Source organism: Varanus komodoensis, unplaced genomic scaffold (genome assembly GCF_004798865.1).
Source record: "Varanus komodoensis strain SLA01 unplaced genomic scaffold, ASM479886v1 scaffold2, whole genome shotgun sequence".
Taxonomy (NCBI): Eukaryota; Metazoa; Chordata; class Lepidosauria; order Squamata; family Varanidae; genus Varanus; species Varanus komodoensis.
The window spans coordinates 46,420,067-46,442,752 of NW_025335568.1; the positions used below are offsets into that span (position 1 = coordinate 46,420,067).

Genomic DNA, 22,686 nt, shown 5'->3' on the forward strand with positions numbered 1-22,686 from the left:
AGCTCGCCTTGGTCAGTGCCGCGCAGCTAAGCCAGCCCCCGGCTCACGTTACACGCGCCTGTATTTATAACCTCGGCGAGCCGCTTCCCTCTCGGAGCGCCAGTGCGGGACCACCTCCTTTCTGCCGGCGGCGAGCTCGGCGCCTGCCTGCTTGACCATCCGAGCGCGGCCACGGCCGGGACGAGTTGCGCGCAGGATACTTGGATTACAGCGGAGCGAGCCGCCGCCGCCGCCGCCGCCGCCGCTTGCTTTGGGGCTGGCCGGGAGCAGAGCGCGGGAGCCAGGCGCCTCTCGCCCCGAGGAGGGGCTCCTGTTCCGGCGGCGGGGCGGGCGCGCGGGGCCGCGTTGCATGCCATGGATCACACGCTCTTCGGCTGCCTGCGCAGCCCGCACCACGCGCCCGGGCAGGGCTTGCACCCGTTCTCGCAGTCCGCCCTGGCCCTGCACGGGCGCTCCGACCACATGTCCTACCCGGAGCTCTCCGCGTCGTCCTCCTCTTGCATCATAGCGGGATACCCCAACGAGGAGGGCATGTTCGGCAGCCAGCACCACAGGGGGCACCACCACCATCACCACCACCACCACCACCAGCCGCAGCAGCAGCACCAGTCCCTGCAGACGAACTGGCACATCCCGCAGATGGCTTCCCCGCCGCCGCCGCCGCCGCCGCCGCCCGCCTCCGCCTCGGCCAGGCACAGCCTGTGCCTCCAGCCCGACTCGGGAGGGCCCGCGGAGCTGGGCAACAGCCCGCCGGGACTGTGCTCGAACTCCTCGAGCCTGGGGACCAGCCCTCCGACGGGGGCGACGTGCGCGCCGGGAGATTATGGCAGGCAGGCGCTGTCCCCGGTGGACACCGAGAAGCGCGCGGGCAAGCGGAAAAGCGACAGCTCAGGTAAACGCGCCTCTCCTGGCCTTTCTCTGCGGGGAGCGGGATGGATGCCCCTCGGGGGGGAGCGGAGGGCGAGGAAAGCCGGGCGGGGGCCGGGCTGCTGCCAGGAAGCTGGCCGCGCGTCCCGGCGCTTCGGCGGGGCGCAGCCCTGGCCCGGGCCGGGATGGCTCGGGCGCTCCGAGCCGGGGCCCCCGCATGGCGGGCAGGGAGCGGCAGGGGCCGAGGGATGGACCGTGACATCACCACCCCCGACTCTCCTACAGGCCGGAGGGGAAACGTCTTTGGAGTCTGGATTAGCGCGGGTATCTCCGACGCTTGGGTTTCCCTTCCGCCCTCCTTCCAAGAAGTGCCATTCTCGGTCAAGGAGCCTGGCTAATTTCTGTCCGGACTGCCTAATGTACCTTTGCGCCGTTGCTCAATTGGAGAGATGTTCTACCCCTTTGAAAAGTTTGTCCTTATGATTCTGTTCTCGTTATCTGTGTAGATTAAGCCTACGCCTACTCACTTGGAAGTAAGCTTCGATGAATTGAGTGGGATTTCTGAATATACATGTTCAGAATTGCCTTATAACACAAGTTATACCGATGTGAACCGTTTTCTATTTAAAAGTGGATAATTGCAGAAAACTATTCTTACTCTTAAAAATGCATACATTAATCACTTATAAGTGCTTATCGCTCAAGTAATACTGTGTAATGCAACATGTGTAACGCACGTGGGTGTGTCAGGTATACACTGTAACATTCTCAATATAATCTTCAGGCAGAGACTGGACACTGGTATGCATACTATTGAAATATTTACTAAAAATTCTAGTGTTTGCACCCTACATATAGATATTTAGTCAGAGAATGTGTTTACTTAGAAATACTCATGCATTCCGATTTCTGATCAAGTAAAGGGCAAAGCAATATAACTGTAAACTAATTTAAATGTAAAATTGTGGGAAATGACATGAAAACACTTAAAACTGCTACTTCAGAGTAACTTCAATAAGTATGAGTTCCTTGGCATTGAAGTGTTAAACACATTTACAATTAAATCCTATGTCCTTCAAAGTTCATTGTACTTTTATATGTTCAGTAGTTTTGGAGATAAAATTGAGATGTATATTTCAGCAATATTGCAGATATTTTGGAACAAAATAATGATTCTGTAAAAAACAAAATAACATGTTGCCAAAATTTCAAGCATACAGTTATTGATGAAAGATATTGATCCTATAAGAAAACTCCTAAAGACAAACACAGACATGAAATAAGAAGGTAGATGAAGTTCCTTGAGAACACAAAGCAATAGGATGTTCCAGATATTATTAAACAATTACAAATGAAACCATTACGTTGTTTCCTGTCATATATATAATTTTTAAATACCATAAAATTTACTTGCTTTCTAGATTGTCTAAATTTAATGTCATCTATCAGGAAATATAGATATTTCTAAGGACAGTTTAACAAAAATAAAAGTTCTGTCTACCTGAAACACAGTAAATTGATATAAACTGTGATTAATTAAGCTATTTTTATTATATGCTATTTGTCAACAAATCATTAATCTTTATTTTTAGGGGAAATAATTTTTAATTGGTAGAAGACTAAATATAGTAAATATGTCAACTGCAAAATGTTAAGAAAAATGCCATATAACAATACCAGAGATGTACTAGATTTCTTTTAAAAATTAATGTCCTTTAGCACTTCCTTTATGAAGATCAGAAATTCAGGTATTTAAAGCTGAAGTACAATGAGTTTCTAATCTTCAATGTAATTTACCTAAAGAAAAGCATAATTCTAAACACATCCATGGGAACATGACTCCTATTGTTTTTAGGAATACAGTTGTACACCCATATCCCATGAACATTACTTAGAAGAAGCAATTTAGTATGACTGACATCCCAGTAATCTGTACAAGATTGGGTTATTACTCATTCTTTTGTATCCGTATAGTCCACATTTTCAATCTTTATTATGTGAAACAGTATTTCAGAAAAGGCTAATCTACAGTTCTGAAGAGTAGACTTAATACCTGTGTAACAAAAGATAAGAAACCCAAATTTCAGGTCATCAGTATCATGTTTTAGCACGTACCAAACCTAGTATTAGAAAATTGGCAGGATTTTGTTAAAATACATTATATATGTTTTGTTTTCTGGTTCAAATTACTATTTGACATGATTAAAGAATGGCAGAGGAATCACTTTTTCAGAGAAATGTTAATTACTAATTCAGTTCCGTTGGTATTTACATACTTATACATATGTATTGACACATATGCATGTAGTGTACAAATACATTTTAAAACATCTCATGTTCAAAGCCATGGAAGGCATCAACTAGACTACTGAGTTTGTTAAAACCTGAATATATCAGGGAAGACAGTACAGAGTTTTCTGAAAAGTATAATTGAGTCTTTACAATGGTGCTTACAATGAACAATTGTAAGAAAAATTCTTCATCTGGCATCACTGATGTAGAAATCCGCAGGCCTACTTGCATTAGAATACTGGCAATACAAAAGGAGTGTCTGTTTTTGACAGTAGAACAGGCTTTTGCAGAGAGATGAAAAAAAATAAATTTTGCACTTGTTTTGCACTGGCTTTCAACAGGTTAAGAGAACTTCACTGTGTATGACTGACTGCTGAAGAATCACATGGAAAATGTCATCTGTTTCCATGTGTTTCCAACACAATCTGTGCATGATAACATAGTGGGAAATACAGTCGTCAGAATTAGTAGACAACTGCTGACAGTTCCTCCATGTGTCTGCAGTGGTTTTCTCTAGTTAATATCACTCACTGTCAAAATATACCCACTTTTATATGGTAACTTAGCATGAGAACAACAACAGTCCTGAAACAAGTTCTTTCTTTTTAAATGATCTGTATTGCCTGTCATCACACTTCTTTCATATAAAAACCTCAGCATTCCAGCATAGTACTAAGTATTTGCTTTACTGCAATCTGAACATATGCTGCAAACAAATCTAAATCTAATAAATTAATTCACCAATCAATGTGATTTCTGGATGATAATGATGTTCAGATAGAAGGTTTTTTTTCCTCTATTTAGTAATCACATTCCTAAATATTTATTCTTTTGGGTAACATGACTCCTCACCTAATTATCTTCTGGAGCTTTTTATGTGTTACCATCTTTATTTCACTGTTAATGTAACTATAGAAGATAGTTAATTGTTTTTGCTCTTCTATACAGAGGAACTATCTCAAAGTATTTATAGTGGTTATCCCACCCTTCTGAACACCCAATAATAATGCAAGACCTATTGATTTCAAGGCATCCATCTAATGAGAGGGGAGTTGAATGCCAGATATTTTCAATTGCTCCATTAACTAATAAACCATTCTTAAATCTTCTTAAAGTCATAACTGTAAAACACTTGGAACAAGAAGAGTGTAGCAATTTCAAAGGACTATCAAAATAGTTTCAACCTTAGTTAAGAAATACTGTTTTGCATCTTGAATTAATAAAGATAGCATAATTAAGAGTCTGCATTTTACTTTTTGGGGATAATTTTTGTTAAAAATCTACAAGAACCTATGTAATTGAATAGTCACATACACTATTCCTAGCATTCATATGCTACTGAGAATGAAATTAGCGATGATGAAGTTACTGAAAGTAATACAAAAGGACACTGCATTTTACATACATGAAGACATTCATTTTTAAATTCATATTAAGAATATTAATTAAAATAACTTAATGGATGATGAAAAGGAAATTTAGCTTGTTTTTAAAATACCTGTGTAAATTATACCCTATAAATATTTCACCAATAGCTTTTTTTTGGCCAAACTTTTCTAACTTACCATTTAACACACTTTCTTAGCAATTTCCATTGGTATCAGTACAATTTATTTGTACTGCCCACATTTAGAAGAGCTTCAGATTAAAATAATAAAACCACGAAGAGGAAACTATTTGAAATCCTACATTCCAATCTTAGTATCCTGATCTTAACAGGCTATAATATAACACAAAGGTAAACCTATTTAAACTCCATGAGTTCAGTGTGTTATACTTTGTTAATAATGAATATGAAATGCTTTCTGCAGAATCTTCCTTTACTGAATTTGAACTTACATAAGGGTCCTGGAGAAATGCCAGTAAGCAGATTGTCCAGCAGTACTGTTTGATGCGTTACTTTGTAAATATCTGGTGTATTTTCCAAGGAACACCTTTATGTGCATGTGTGTTTGTTGACCAATGTACTTATTAAAAATACAACTTCTGAGAAAATGATTTGATAGATGTGCGTTAACTGAATGAACTACATTTATTTATTTATTGCATCTCTATACTCCTATAACCCAAAGGACTCTCAGGACAGTGTATAATTTAATACATATACATAACATTAAAAATCCAGCACTGAAACAGAAACAACTTCTGATTATTCTTTATTATTTTTATGACTTCTGATTATTCTCTAAAACATTTCAGTAGGAAAAATGACCTGTTCAAAAGGAACAGCAGAATTGATTCATCAAAGTTCTTATGCCTTTCAACATGCCGCTAACACACAAGTAAAACATATTTGCTAGACTATTTTCCTGACAAAGTTAATTTGTTAATTATGTTTGGATTTTATTATCAAAACATCATCTATCATGAATTATAATGTCAAATCATATAGTCCAGGATCCAAACAGCTATTTTAAGTGCATCCAATAGCTACAAATCTGGAAAAAAATCATCTAGTTCCTACTACCCATAGGAACTTATGTTTTGCAAGCAGGAATTGCCCGTGCCACATGCTAAGGGAACTTTTGGAAGAGATGTTTTGATATGGAAAGTGCATGTTTAAGTATGGGAGGCATCTGTTGTTCAGGGAATGGATGAAATCCTACAGATTATTTCAAAACCATTCAGTACACCTTAGCTAGCTCTTTAGACCATGGCCAAAGACTTGTGAAGGTCCAGCAGTATCTTCTTTACTTTTTTCTTGAGTAGCAGTATCCTGTGCCATATTGAAAACTGCTTTTGAAAGTCTTCTCAAGTTAAAAAGCAGTTTTCTATGTCATCTTGGGACCTGATTATAAATTCCAAGCTCCAAATTGCACAGTACTTTGGAATCACAACAAAAGCAAAACACATGGCCTACTGCATATTGTAGTTAGGTTACATGATCAAAACTGATAGGACAATATATCTTGAGTAGAACAGAAACTATTTCCACCAGTGGATTAATCAGTTTAATATTTAGGGTTTGAGGAATGCTGGGAGCTGTAGACTTTTCTGTCTTAAAATGCATAGAATTGCTTCTGTAGGCCATTACAGTTGTATGTCAAATAATTTTATCTAACTCACAATTCTGCATTCGGCAAAACGAGGTAGTGTTCTTGGGTAACTCATTTTGGATGGCATGCAAGAGCAGCAAAAGTTTGTTTGGTTGTTGCTGTTAGTATTATTATTATTATTTCTACTACTACTACTATTTCTAAAGTAGAAGAGAAGACACTGTGGCATTTAATAACCCAACCAGCTTTAGGTATTATGCATCCAGCTGGACATAATTTGCAGTTCTACCTCAGGAACTTGAAAGCTTAGGGCTGTACTTGCTAAGTCACAGTACACAACAACAATAGTAAAGAATAATATTCATGTAAAACAGTACACCTAAGCTGTAAAACATTTTGTTTGTGCACCTTGTCTGAGCCCCAGCATATATAGATACTATCTATCTATATGGCTACTATATTTGTATTAAATAATGTGGTATATCAGTTAAAAATTAATCATTTCACTTTTATCTTAATTTCATAATTTCAGCCCTATTGGCAAATGAAAATAGGACTATGACATAGGTTCAAAAATTGAAAAAAATACTGAACATTTTTCTCCATAATGGTCAATTTCTAAATGTTACAAAATATTTTTACTGAATGTTAAGCATAAGATGCTGAATCTGGACATAGTCATCAAATAGTCCCATTGACTGAGTCCTATTGATTTATCTAAATCTGGATCCAACCCAGTGGAAACATATTTCAGAGTCTTCAAAAATATTACATTTAACAGTATCTTGTGTGGTTACAATATTGTGGCAAAGGATCCGTGCAGCCGGTAGTTCATATTAAACCTTGGACTGAATGGTGTTACAGGAGCCCTCTTTAAATAACCTTGCATTGTGTGCTCCAGTTGTGAAGCAGACAACATTTTTCTTTCTCCATAACATTTGAGTTTGCTACTGCTACCCTGCTGCTAAACACATCTACTTGGAAATACACATTATTTTGTTATGGAAAGGGATAATGTCTCTTTAATAACATACACATAATACAGTGAGCATCTATAACCATGAACATGCCTGGCTTCCCACACAGTGAATATAACTTGTTTTGAAAAATAAGAGAGAATGTTGCGGCAAGCTCCTGGAGCTGATTTTTGACTGGCTGTTTGCAGGCCGCCTGGAATGCTAGGTCTTGGTCTTTAGAGCAAAAGTCCAGCCCTAGATGTACCACTGAGGGGTATTAGGACGTTGTCTTGAAGAGGAATGATCCACCAAAGCAAGGACAGGAAGCAATGAGTCTGCTCTACCCCATTGGCTATGCACAAGCTATTCGACTTCTGTACTGTCATCATGTATAGGTACAGCAAAAAGCACTAATAATTATTTGCAAACATGTCAGAAAAATGCCAGATATTGGGGGGTTTTGTACACTCAGATGTAAAAACTATGCTTGTTATAGCTCTTAGTAATACATTTTAAACTGGCATATTGCAATCTCATCTACTCATGCAATACCCATTGAGTTCAAGGTACATGGGTATAGAATTGCAGGCCTAACTGAAAGTGAGAAACCTTTGACATTCCAAAGAGATTTGGGTTAGCTTTCAGTTTTGAACCAGGGGCATATTTGTGGGTGGAGTGTAGTATAAAAATGTAGAAACACATAATATGTCTTTCTTTCTGCAGCACAGCTCAATCTTGATTCGCAAGTCCATTTAGAAATAAGTCGTATTTTCTAGTTTCAAACTAAGTGAACTTAGGGTTGCAGTCATAGTAAGACATGCCACAACCGGAGAATAACTGTGATAGATGATGAGCCAGAAGATTAACTATGGAGAGCTTTTGTGTTAATTTGATTTATTGATTTGATAGAATAACACTTTTTGAAAAAATGCAGGTGTGCTAAAAGTTATGTAAATGGAATAGGACAAAGATAAGTCCTTTAAAGTAGTATAATGGTATGCATATATGAGAATAATACAGTAAACCATGAAATGGACCACAGATGCTGTATCATCATAAAAGTGCTGAAATCCCACTCTCATATACCCAGTAGTAAATCCCATTGTACCATGTCCATGTGCTTATCAGGGAAGCAGAAACAGACTCTGTCTTATTCCTGTGGTTGTGATGGTGCTATGATTTAAGTAGGTGGCCATGTTTCCTCTTTTATGGAATATGGTCCTCAACTTGAAAGGCTGCAAGAGGAATATACTCAATTCTGAAAGTGTTTTCTATTTGAAGGACTATTCACTCCATGCCTGGTTTAAAAAGAAAGAACCATAGGAAGGGATGCCTAGATGTTCGAGTTGTCCATCAGCTGGTAGTTCCTTCTCAGTAGACACATTTTATGTGACCACTAGTGTTATGTCTTGTTAAAAAGTGGGCATTTAGGAGCAACCCAGGATATGCTTTCCCTGAGTTCTGTAGTAGTGTGTGCATACTGGGAACTCTGGATTTTTGGGTGACAATAACCCAGCATTAGAACCTGGAGTTAAATCTGGGTTCTAATTCTTGGTTGTCTCTCCTCCAACAAACCATAGTTTATAACCAGGAATGGGTGGTTTACCATCACTACTTTCAGAAGGACATATTAGGTAGAAGAAGCCAGCTTATACGTATTCTCACTCATTCATAGCAATCCAGGTTTGCTTGTTTGTTTAGAGAACTGGATATTTGTGCTATGTGATCCAGAAAATTGATACTAGTGTATTTGCTTATGACACTCATGAAATGTTATATTCTGTGGTTTATTAGAAAGAAAGAGTTGCAGTAGGGTGGTTCCATATATCTGGTTATCTTGTAAACTTCAGTTTAAGTCCTGATTCATGTTTCCAGAATGGTCCAGGAGCCATTTTCCCATGGTGCATTCTATATTCCATTCTAGTACAGGAGCATCTGTAGGTTCTTTTTCCATGACCCTGAGGTGATAGTGCTATGTAACTGATTCTTAGCACTATCTTGTGGTTGATACACAAGATTCCTGTGGTTGATACATTTGACTAATCCTTGTTGTATCCCTTTCACAATCTTTACTAAAGTGTTGTGACATCAGACTATGAAGAAGCACTTCCCACAACCCACTAACAAGACAGATTTGTGTCATGTACATGTTGGAATATATTACATTCCTGAATTATGCTTGTCTTAAGTGTGTGCCTGGGCATGGGCAGAACTGCCTCTGATACTAAAAGCCCAGACTTGCATGTAGTTATTGTTTACTGACATTCCTAGATGCTAGAAAATCATTCAAATGTGTATTTGCCCCATTAGTACAAGCCTTACATTCTCCACTGCATTACAAGATTTATTTGTTTGTTTCTTTAGGATCTCTTTTCTATACAGATAAACTAAAAATAGCTAATATAAAACTAAAATATCAAAGCAAGTTTATATAAACATATTTTGCAAAGCAAAAGAAAAACAAAGTGGTAATAAACACAATGCTAAAAACAGCAACAAAAACAAACATGCAATATCAACATATTCCATATGCCTTCCTGAAAAGCCAAGTCTTCATTTGGCACCTGAAGGCAGGCACGGTTAGAGATAGGCTGACCTTGATGTAAAAGCATTCAATAAGGTTGGTAGCACTGGGGAGAGAACTTTGCTCCTAGTACACAAGTCCCCTGGACTTCAGCACACAAAGTCACCTGAATCAGGACTTTAGATGATGAGTGAGCATCTTTCATTTATTGCTTTAATCTATTGTAAGAGATGACACATGAAGTGGAGAGGAAAGAATTGCTTATATTTAGGATGCCTTTGTTAGGAATGGTTATGTAAGATCCCCTTGACAGAAGAACCACTTCATCCTTTCTAAACTAATATTCTTCCTTCTTGCATCAGTCTGGATCCTTCAGTTAGCTGTCAGACAAGATTTTATATAATCTTTTAGCTAGGACTCTTGTTTACTCATCTTTGATCTGAAGCTTTCGAAATGATATTACCTGAGCTGCATTTTACTCTGCTTTCTGCCAAAAAGGCATTGGACCTACTTTTAATTGTTCCTTGCTATCCATATCTTGTAGCCATTACAGCTGTGAAGACTTGCTTATGTCACCCAGGAACATACTAATTCAGGGATAATATTTTGCTTTTCATTTTTTAAAAATTCCAGTTTTGTGAATGTTAAAATAATGTAACTTCCTGCTTAAATAAACCTGTTTATGAATTATATAAAAGATGAATGATCTTTTTTCACATTATGTATCTTGTCCCTTTTGGCCAAGTTGTTAAGAAAATGTACAATAAGCTTTTGGGGCATTAGAGATTGGAATCTGGCGTATCTCAGTAGTAACTCAGTTTCATTTCTAAATGATGTGTTTTTCATTAAGACCTACTGGTTTACCATGCAGTAGGTGAGATGGCAGAACTACCACAGAATAATGGAATACAAATTTGTTCTCACCAAGGTGATGGTTGTAATTTTTTGTTTTGTGTATTTAGGTCAAGCTCATTCTACTGTATCTCCTTTCTGCACTAGCTTATAAACTTCACACACACACACATTTCTGAACATTTTAAATGTATGCCTCTTTGGATGTATACACCCATTGACTAAAACATGCTTTTGTTTGTAACTGTATTATTTTTCCCTTGTGTGTATTTCAAATGTGGACTTGTTGTCAAACCCAACTTGGTTTGGTTTGCAGAATGCATGACAAGCTTATAAACGTAGATACTTCTGACCCCAGTCACATTCAGGACCAGATCTAGGTCTGCAAAGTGCAAAATGGGCAAATCCTATTAAAAAACCTATGCAGTGAGTTTCTCATCTATTCCTAGAGTATATTAGGGTAAGTTTATTCAGAGCAATAAAGTAGGAATTCCTCTTGAATACCTCGAGACAGAGGAGCTGTTCCTCATAAGCCATTCTGCAGCTTTACATCATTTCTTCCTTAACAGATTTTTTTAATGGTAGGAAAAATGACAAAGAAAGCCATGGGAAAACATGGGGAGACTATAAATAGTAATTGTCTGGACCCCATATAAAATTATGTAAATGAAGCAGTGTGATTCATTGCAAACCTCAAGTTTAAAACAGTAAAAACCTTATTTGGAACCAGTCCTAGACCCCATGCAGACCCCAGCTATTTTAACAGTTGATTTTAACGGTAATTTTGATTTTAACTTGACCCTGGCTTATGGTTTTATTTTAGCTTATATTATTTATTTAAAATAGTTTACTTGAAGTTTTTATGTAATGATCTTAATTTGCTTGGTTATGTTTTCTATTATTAATGTTTTGGGATTGTTTTTAGAGTTACTGATTTTAGAATGTTAGGTTGTTTAATCATTAAGCCACTCAAAGAGCTCAACTGTGAGCTATTGTGGTGGCATACAAATGGAAATAGTAAATAAATAAATGTGTTGATGTATCCTTCCTCAGATGATTCAAGCAACCCTAGCAGAACTTGGATGGCAAATACCAAGACTGACCCATATAAATAAAAAAAGAAAGGAAAACTGGATAGGTGTCATACATACTTGGATGAAATAAACATGATATGAATTAAAGTGCTTTCCATCTATTTATACGATGTTTCTAACCATTAAAAGAACTGTTCCATGTGTGCAAATGAAGAACACTGGAAACTCTGGAACGATAGGCATAATAGGACAAAATTTAAATAGAATGATTAATCAATGTATGATGATTGTATATTTTTCTTGGAGTAGGAAACATTTGGCTTTGTAGTTAGATACTTTTCTTTCAGTGCTCAAGTAGGCTTTGAAGTTAATTAATTTTGCTTTATCCAGGGCTACAGGAATTAGGGCCTTTGCATTTTCTGGAAAAAATTATCATGTGTCTGTAAGGTATTATTTATGAAGAACTAAGGCTGCACTCCTGAACACAGTGGAACTTGCTTCTGAGTAACCTGCAAAGGACCACTTTGCTAGATCCATTTAATGAAGAACTTACCATTTCATGGGCAGCCTGCTCCTATTAGCACCCCATTAGGCCAAACCAGAAGGAATCCAATTGCTTGTGCATTGCACTTTTACAATAACTGCATCATTTATTAGCTAAAATTTAGTAAAATAATTGTATTTACTTAAAAAGCTTTTACTTACTTAAAAGTGTTCTTCTAATCACTTGAAGAAATCAATGAATCATGACTGTGTAATATCACATGCTCAGATGCTATTCAGGTAAGGCAGCAGGATAAAACACTTAAGGGAACTATACTATACAGTCAGTGCAATTTTATAAAGTATAACTCTATTCAGAAGTAAATCATATTACATTCAATGGGACTTCCCCATTGGTAACTAGGTATAAGATTCCAGACACAATATATTATTGCACTTGGAAATCTGTTTATTTATTATTTATTATTTTTCAATTTTGTAACACTTCTAAAACTTCAAAAAACAGTTACTTTATTCGAGTCCAGGAGATCAAGGTTTACGTTTGAGGTATTTAACAGATGGATTAACAAGAACATGGATGCTGATTGCAAAATAATACCTTATCTTCATAAAACACAAATACGTTTTTTGTAAATAAAAATATAATACAGTGAATGACTACAATAAAGCAAAGAAGACTTTGGCAAAGAATTCTAGTTTTGCTCCATACTGCTGTTCCTGAAAAATCTTCAGAGGCCACTAAAGTCGAGCCATTATATCTATTTAAAGCAGTGGTGATGAGGACTGCAAGGCAACTGAATTCTCAAAGATGCATAAAAATAAGGTTCTTACTGTTCCAACTCATTTTGGGATTTGTTTACCAGTGAACTATCTGACCAAATCTTTGGGTTGCAGATCATAAGAGAATGTAATGGTGTGGTGTCTTCTGCCCCCTTAAAAAATAAGTATTTTTAAATGTATTGAACCAATAACATTGTTACCTTTGTGCATCCTTGAGATTTCATTTACATACCCCCTTTTTCATATCATTGGTGTGTTCTCTCCTTTGCTTCCTTTTTTCTTCACTCCATTACAGTAACCATGAAGGACCATGAAAACCTTCATCACAGCAGGCTTTTCTAGTTAGTTGACAGCTGCTGCAAAGTTACACATCAATATCATTTACTTTTATTTTATTATTTTTATAATATTTTATTTGTTAGAGGTTATTTTTATAATTATTTTATTTATTTGGGGCTTGCCTCAATATTTAGTTTTACTTAGGCACATTTAAATCAGCGAGACTTACTTATTCATGACTGACTTAAACCCCATTGATTTTAGTGCATCCTCTAAGTATCCAGATTTAATCCACTTCATTTAATCCACTTCATTGATTTCTACTAAAAGTGAAAAAATTGGAATGAATAAACAAAAATATTAATATTGCCAACACAGTTGGCATTAATAGTTGGCATTAATATTGCCACAGCTTGGTAGTACAAGTTCATTCAACTGGCCTGATATCAGAGGGAACAATACAATGAGGATGCAATCCTATGAAGTTTAGATAACAAAAGGTCCCACAGTGCTGAGGAATGCTGGGAGTTCTGGGGCCTTTTTTCTGTCTAAACGTGCACATGATGGTGCCATACACAGACACAAGGCAAATGATTCTGGGTTCTTTCCCAGTTGTCATTCCTCCTTCCTTTTGTATTGTTATGGCTTTTAAGCAAGGTTCTTCATTTAGGTCTGTATTGCAGCATATAAACCCACAGAAATTCAACCTGACAGTATATAAACCAATTTATGGTTCAGTTTGTTTTCCTTTGTTTGACATAAGTAATTATGGGGTTATCCTAACAGTGCATTTTAATAACATAACTTAGAAGTTGTATAACACTAGAAAAAGCATGCCTGTGTTTCCAATGAGAGCCTGTGCGGGAATCCATTGGATAGAGTGTTCGCCAGAGAAAGCACTGAAGCCAGTCCTTGACTGATCTTATCTGTCCATCTCTATAGAGAAAACTACAGTATTGTACCTCACAGTGCTGTTGTGTGGGTGAACAGTGAAGACTTTGGGCAGTGAAAATGCAGCAGAAATTAAGATTAGCATTGTCACTGCATATTGATTAATATATTCAAAGTATCATACATGCTAAACCATCAAAACATTTTAATAAAGGAGAGATCTATTTACATATCAGTTATTAAATATAGGAATCAATGTCATTTCTTAATTGAAATGGAATTTACATCAAGGCCATCATAAATGGATCCCACTGTAAAATGGAAAGGGCCCCTCTGTACAATGATGGCTAGGAACAAAGGAATCTGATGCGGATCCTTGGTTCATCTACTCCAGCATCGTCAGCACTGACTGGCAGCAATATTTCAGGCAGGATTTTCTTCTCCTGCCTGGGGATGCTGGGTAAAATATAGCTATAGCTTTTAATTGCAAGGGAACTCAAACTTACCTTCATTGAGTAGTAAAGTGATGTTTGCACATTTTAGTCGAGAGATACCTGGCAATAGTATTTATGCAGGTACATGTTATTCCTGCACTTTGGTCTAGAAATCACCTCCTTCCTTTGTGCCTCACCGACAGGTAATTTATTCACAAAGCTGTATCAACTCATAATTTGGCAATCACTTTTCGAGAGAGCATCCTGGAAATGAACTATAGATAGGTCAGCGTAGCTTTCCATTAAAAGAGCAAATATTAAAATAGGACTGCAAGAAACTTCACCAACTTGCAACATGGTTCAGCTGCCTTAACCCTATTGGATTAAAAACATCCTAATGCCTAATTATGGCTTCTACATGTTAAAAAGACTGCAGAAGAGTTGTAGACAACCTCACGAAGTATAGGCTTTTGTGCCTATTTTGTTTATTATGGTTTCTTTATTACAAACAAAAGAAAACACTGTTCTGGCTAAATTGACACTTCATTATAATTGCTGATTAAATAACTTGCACTGGAAGTATGTGGACTTTTTTCAGTTTGAATTCAGCAGAGCTGAAGTTTTAGATCATCCTAAGTGTTAGGGTACCATACTATTTAAGTAGCTGGGTGAAGAAAAAAAGGCAAATATGATTTAGATATTCTTTCTACTTTAAATAGATAACTCCTTTCTAATGATTGAAAGTCATTTCATTTGTTAACAGTGTTTAAAAATCTGTTTGAATGAATATTGCTATAAATGTAGCTAGGAATTAATAAATTGTGGAAGTGCACTGTACTTATTTAGAACAATACTAATAATTTTGCATGTATATGTAGTGACAGGCACGCCTGTACATTTCAATTCAGAATACACCCAGCTAAATTAAGTTAATTCTCCTCTCAAATAAACAATTCCCTAATATTATCATACTATCAAGAACACTGTCAGTAGTTAGTTGAGAAATGAGTTCTCAACCCTTTCCCAGTGAACCTCCTATCCTTATTCTTCCCACAAAGCGTACCTGTTAGAAGATGGAGTACGATGCTTGGAATGGACAGACATCCTGACATGGCCTTCATGCTGGTCGTAGAATCCCTGGGAACTACAGTCTTTTGTGTTCCCAAAAGACCCAGTAATGATCAGGAGCCCTGACTGCATACCTAGTGTTTTAGGTATAGCAGAGGCACTACTGTGGGCCTCTCTCTCCATTATGGCAAAAATCATCACCTATTTGGTAAATCTGAATTGTTAAGAGTCCTTTTAGTGACAACAGGGATGGAAGAAGGTGCTAGGAGCGTCCATCTGGAACCAGGAAAGTCTGTGGGTCTTGAGCCAGGTTTGGAATGGGTCATGCACTGTGTGGACAGAATCTGTAAACTCATACTTGGAGCCACTCCATTCTAAAATTTAGTGAAGCATGGGCAATGGAACATAAGTTCCACATAATGTATAAATTCCTGACAGGAAAATGCAAATAAATTTGCTTTACTTTTTCTAGATTGACATAGAAATTAATAGAAATATTGTCCACAGCTAAGTGCTTAACAGACAAATGTTGTCATTAACTCAGTAGTAGGTCTCATTGTTTGATGGAACTTAGTTCCAACATTGCTCTTTAAATAGTATTAGTTTTAGCAGGAGTTAGGCATGCCTAATTTCTCTAGATAATGACTTGTGGTGAAAAGTTAGCCTAACGTTATGCACGTGCAACATTGATTTCAATGTGATTTGGCTAATTTGTTTAGGATCAGGGTATTAGAGACTCAACACTGAAGAGTGTAACTGAAATGAGAATTAGATTGTATGAGTTATAAATTGGCTAGTCTATAGCCAGTCCCCAGAGAACTTATTTTCCATCTCACAAACCCGCTACACAGTTTGGCACAAACTAAAGGCTCAGCTCAAGAGGCTTCTGTTCCAGGACAGAAATAGCAGGGAGAACTGAGAGTCAGGATTGAGATGCATTTGCACAGTTCTTTCAGAGACATTTTTACAGCTTTTTGTCTGAGCTACACCTGGCTCTAGCCAGGAATAAATCACCTAATTTTTATGAATGCTAAATTAATCTTACTTATAAAAAGCCAACTTCAGGGTACCTTTGTGAAGTAAAATAATAATCTTATGGGGATCAGCCTGAGATAGTAAATCAAGACATTATCCAAAGACAATAAAAGGATTTCATAGATGTTAAAGCCTATGTTGACTTCTTGTTGATACCTTGTCCATCTGAGAGGCCTAAGCAAGGGATGAATTTAAGCATAATCTTATTCAGAACTGACACATCTTGGGTGATAACTGATTTCCTGCCAGAAATGAATCTTATCAACTGTCTTATCTTTCACCTGTAATCTTACATCTGTGCTTTTAAACAGTTTTATACTGTCAAGAAAATGCTTCTGATGGGGATGATTTCACACAATGACTGCTCTGCCCAGCAGCTGCCAGAGAAAACGAAGGATAATTGCCTTTAAAAGAATCCCATACTTACTGCTCCTGAAGATGAGGTTAGGTTCATGTGGGGTAGAAGTAGCCCCCTTTTTCAAGTCTAAAAGTGTGCCATGGTAAAACAGTCTTGAAATTCCTGGCTATTTGTTTGATGGCGATAGTTTCTCTCTTGAGAGACATGAAATAAGCGTTAGGGAAGATGTTGCCTTTGACAGACACATACACATGACAGAAACAGTTGTATTAAGAAGACGGTATATAAAGCTCCCCTTAGAATCACTGCACTGTTTGAAAATATAGCACCTTATTAGGCATTCCCATACCATCATCACACTGAAATCAACCATTTCTTTATGAAGCAACAACACAACACTGCTGTAAAAACAGATTTCAATCAAAATTAGAAAATACGTGAACTTCATGCAAAATTCAATGTATAATTCAATGAGAACTTTGTATGATGTTGTAATGATTGGCATTTCTCCACATGCACACAAGCAACAGTATAATCAACCCCTTTTCTCATAAAGGAATGGATTATCACTAATTGGCAAGAACATGGAAGTACTATGAAAGGTAACTATTGTCTAGGAAGAGGCTGTGTTTGTATAATCATTCTTATTTGACATGTCAATTTAATTTCAACAGCAGGTAGAAATTCAGGAACTAAACCAAGAAAGAAATGTTTTTTCAGAACAGCAATCAAAGTTAGCAAAAACTGGAATCACTCACCTAAATATACACAATAGGATATAAACACAGTCTTCAAATGCATGCTAATAGTTCAGTCCTACAAGGAGAATCCCATAGGTCTGTACCCTTGATCATCATAAACCCTCCAACTATACAGGTTACAGACATGCTATACAGAATGGGGAGACAGTCATGGCAATATTCACCTCCATGTTCTTCTGTTCTAAATTTTTGCTAGATGGGTTTCTCCCCTGTCTAGCAAAAGTGTTCAGAGGAAGAAGCATGGAGGGTAGCTTGCCTCGTGGCCTCTTCAGACTTCTTTCCACCCCATGCCCCCAAATACCCCCTTTCCTCCCTCCCTGAATTTGCATTCTTGATCTTGGAGGGGTGGCTGGTCTGCACTTTACCACACCAGCTTCAGGGGTGGGGAAGATAACAGATTTCCCACTTCAGAGTACTACCTCTACCTCGGACCTCAGATGTGGGAATCTGATACATCCTTTGGCTCCTCAGAAGATCTCTAGGGTCCACAGGATTTTGTAAAATTGTAAATTTACCCTGTACTAAAAATAAAATGCAGAAGGAAAATGCAAAATGCAAATATTATTTCAACAATGAACATTTCTGACATTGCTACAGTTTTAGGCTCCCTGTTCTTTCTGCTGTTTATTAACATTTCAGGGCATCACAGCAGTTTATGCAATGTTAGGTAGAATGGGAACAGAAAGGCATAGGACAAACAACAGACAATATTAGCCTATTCTAGAATGAGGCAAAATGTTTTAATTTGAGTCTTATAGTCCCCTTGGCTTCCTTGCAGGGGGAAAAAAATCATTTCAGCAGTTTGCTGAAGTTGTTTTCATTTTATTCTGGTTCAGGCCAAAAAAGTCTAGGTAACTAATCTGTTATTAAGGTAGCGTTGACACTGATATCCCCCTGCCTTTTTTCTCAATCGGGTCCTGTCCGTATTTTGAAAACACAATTGCTGCTCTGTGGGTACACATTAACGAATTCACCATGTTCATAATGCAATCAAATGATACACATCTGTGCATAGTATTGAAATTATGGGAGAACTAGGAAAAGATTGGAAGGTTATGGATGCTTTATCATGTATTTATTATTCATTTATTTATTAACAATTTAATAAATGTTAGCCACCTGTTAGCAACATGTTCTCTGAATGACCATTACAATAAAAATGCCAATAATAAGATTACTTAAAATAATAAATTTAAAATATTGCAATAAATAAGCAAGATAAAGCACAACATATAATCAGACAAAAATGTAAATTAAATTAATGAATTAAAAAGTAGGGCCATCAATATAGATGGTTTAAATAGTGCCATAGCTATCTGCATATCAAAAATCATACCTCATAGTGTTTCAGCTGCAGGAGAAACATGAAGTCACACTGTTATTTCTGAATGCCTTTTTAATAAAATGGTTACTACATGCATACCCTCACAGCTGTGCATTAATGGAAGTTTTAAAATAAATTAATTCGTTATTCTAGGCTACAAAGCAGCATATGTGCATGCTGAAAAATAGCTTTAAAAACCATGGATTCCCTTTCTGAAATTTCCTTCCAATATCCTAGGTCACCTCTGACTAGATAGTTTGGTTTCCTAGCACCCTTAATATCGCAAAACTTCTCTTTTAAAAATTAAAAGGGATTACAGGGGAAGAGATTACAGTTCTTTGTCTTTTCCACCTATTTTTCCCTTCTCTTCTTATTATGCCCTTCCATGGTACTTCAAGGAAAGTTAGCAAGCATAGGCCTTTACAAAAACAGAACAAAATAAACACGTTTGAAGATCTGTTTAGCTTGTTATAAATGTTTCACATATAGCTACACAGTGTCGTACCTTCATAGACAATCTAGACAATCTTTTAGATTACTGCTTTTTTTTAACTTAACAGTGTGTTTATGGTGGTATACTTCCCCTTACTTTAAAAGCTTATCACATATACTTCCAAAGCATACTAAGTCCTCATTGGCTTTAGTTCAGCTATTTTAACTCTAATGTCCCTTATTTTTCACATTTTGATCTGGCAGCCTTAGCAGACACTGACCTCGTAGTTATGACATTTTCCTTATGTGTTGATTTTCAGTCTGCTCAGCCTCTTTCTTATTCTGCCATTTGCCAAGTTAGGTGGGTTTAAACTTTTATACCAGTCTATACACCTCTTAAATACTTATTTTGGATGGCTTGTAATTGTATGTGCCTATGTACTTATTGAACTTGCTGTCTGCTTAATAGGTAAGAGGTAGTAAATGTAAAGGAATATCTGAAAGGACATGCTGTTGAAATAATGTTTTTATTCACCTCAGTATATTAAATAATTGAAAAGCTAGAAAAAGCTGGCAGAAAAATGGAGGAGCAGTGGAAAATGAGTAAGTAGCCTAAATATTCAGGTTGTTATAGATGGAAAGGATGCCTGCCAGATTTACAAAGGACTTTGCTCCAGCCATTTGCTCAGTTCCTCCCTGTATGATCCAGAAACCAGTTAAGCTGAAATAGGGCAAACACTACATTTGACCCTTTGTCTCACTCTGCATCTGAAGCCAAACGTAGGCCTGATACCTGGCGTCTCAGGGCTAACCATTTCCTGTCCCCTTCAGTTCACGACATACAGATATGGTTGCCCACAGCCCTTGGTACCACAGCCTGACTCCTAAGAGCTAGCATTGCTGCCAACAATACTGGTACAATAACAACAGTGGAAAAGTCATGGGAAGCAAATAGCATGATGCGGAGGATTTCGCTGCCATACTGCAAATCATTTTGCTGCCTTGTTGCATTACAGAAGCTGAAGTAGCATCCTTCACATTGTCACTAAAATTAGTGGAGCTCACAGTTAGGCACAGCATCTTACCTAACTATTCCCTCCTGGTTAGTCTTCTGTGAATTTAAAATGCTACAAGAGAAGTAGCCCTAAACTCATTTGGGATGCACAGTTAGCTACTATATGAGGAAGGATGCATGTGGCCCTGTAGTACGCAGTCATTGCTGAGTTCAGCAGTAATACCAAACCAGAGTTTCTGAGTCCAGAAAAGCTGCCCAGAGCGGGGAAGGAATATATGTGAAAGCTGCTGTGTCTGCCTCCTCATTTATTTGCATCAATAATTGGTAAAATATAGTTAATTATTTCTGTAAATGTGATGCAGGGGTATATTTTCTGCAAAACCAGAGCTCGCATATATATATTCCAAGTGCCCAGTTTTGCAGATGTTTGGCTGGGAAGCCATACTTTCAAACAAAATTATTTCACTGATTGGATTTCATTGCCTGGTCCAATCAACAATTTCACATATAATGGAAGCCAGCAGTTGCCAAATACTGTAAACCTGGCGGTGGCTACTGAACCTCTCTGAAACAAGTAGAATAGTCACACTGTTCTCCTTGGAGGCTGTAGTAGTAAAATATTTATTTATTTATTGATTTATTTAAAACATTTCTATGCCACCCCCATTGCAACAAAGCCTCGGGGCGGCTCACAACATATGAGATACGATGCCTGGCTAGATTTATCATTTATATGCATGGAATGTGATGTTCCCTCATACCATTGTCGCCACCGTCACTGCCGCCGCCACCTCCTCCTCTTCCTCTTTCTTCATCTTTTAAGTAATCCAAGGTGGATTGCAAGGTCTCCTCCTCTCCATTTTATCCTCACAACAGGAACCCTCTGAAATACGTGTTTGATCCAAAGTCACCCAGTGAGCTCCTGAATCTCAGTCCAACACTTTCATCACTGGTCTTTGCCCATTTAATGCCTTAAAACTACTGAGAGTTTCTGTAGTCTAAGTTTGATCATCTATGGTATACAATTTATCCTGGCTCTGTAAGACATTTCAAATGAATGTTAATGCTCCTTTGCTTTTATATAATACTCACTACTTTCTAGTTCTTTTCATTATTGAACTATTGATGTTATGCCATATTTGAAAGTCTGTAGCCAGCGATTAAGGCCCTTTCTTGTCTCCTGGGAGTTAGCAGAATAGCTAGTCATGTTCTTATCAACTGAATGATGACAAATTTTATGTGCTGTTACTGCTGATGGTGCTGGTGCTACCAGTGCAAGCAAAGTCTGTGGCATAACCAGGAATGTATCTCCACTGGGTTCATTTGTGTTATGAGGGCATCACTGCACTGCTTTATTCTACTTGTGCAATTGTTACACATCGTAGAAAATAACATGGTATGAAATGGCTTCTACACAACTGCATGCCCTACCCAGCTGTAGGATGTCAGTTGCAGGAGAAATAGGCGGAGAAAGCTGAGTCATGTGTGAAGGATCATCTTTTTTTGAAGTCTACTTGCAAAGGACGGCATTTTCTTGAGATTTTTAACAACATGTTGCACATACACAGTTATACAGCAGCAGAGGCATGAAGCTGTAACTATAGGCTAAAAAAAATTAACTGGAGGAAGGGAAAATATTCACTGCAGACACTGCTATACATAACAGAGAACATAGCTCTTCTTTGCTGCAAAACACCCCCAAGGTCATTCTTCCTGCCTTTCCACAGTTGGCTTTTCTCAGCTGGAAGATTTATAATGGAAGCATACATCAGAAGGAACCTGTAAGAATATAGTTGTTTTTTGTAAAATGTTGTCTCAAAAAATCCAGACTATAATGGTAGAAATAGCATAAGAACAGTGAATTGAAGAGTGTTGCATGTTACACAAGTGAATCAGGCATTGCAATGAAGAGTAAACTGCTCAAGCAGATCCACTTTGATTTTTCAGCATTTTGGATAATGCATTGCTATAAAATTCTGAACCACAGTATGGAAATTACTGTGTAAATGCAGAGTGAGAGTGGCTGGAGGATTCCTTTCCTTATGAGTGCCTCATAACATGGGTAGAACCCAGCCGAAAGTATGATGTTTCTCTCTCTCTCTCTCTCTCTCTCTCTCTCTCTCTCTCTCTCTCTCTCTCTCTCTCTGTGTGTGTGTGTGTGTGTGTGTGTGTGTGTGTGTGATGGCCACATAACCAGTAAATCTGTCATCACTGACTGGCCTCCATTTCCTTGGAAATAAACAAATCACTATTCGAATCTTTGAAGCAGCAGACTGCCAGGAAA

General features: G+C 37.7%; 1 protein-coding gene across 1 annotated transcript in view; it reads left to right on the forward strand.

Moving 5' to 3' along the window:
- The first annotated feature begins 354 nt into the window (after positions 1 to 354).
- Positions 355 to 22,686, forward strand: part of MEOX2 (mesenchyme homeobox 2) — a 73,489-nt gene continuing 51,157 nt past the window's right edge. Inside the window, exon 1 of the mRNA XM_044429497.1 lies at positions 355 to 892. Coding sequence (XP_044285432.1) covers positions 355 to 892 — 538 coding nt within the window. The remainder of the gene's footprint in view (positions 893 to 22,686) is intronic.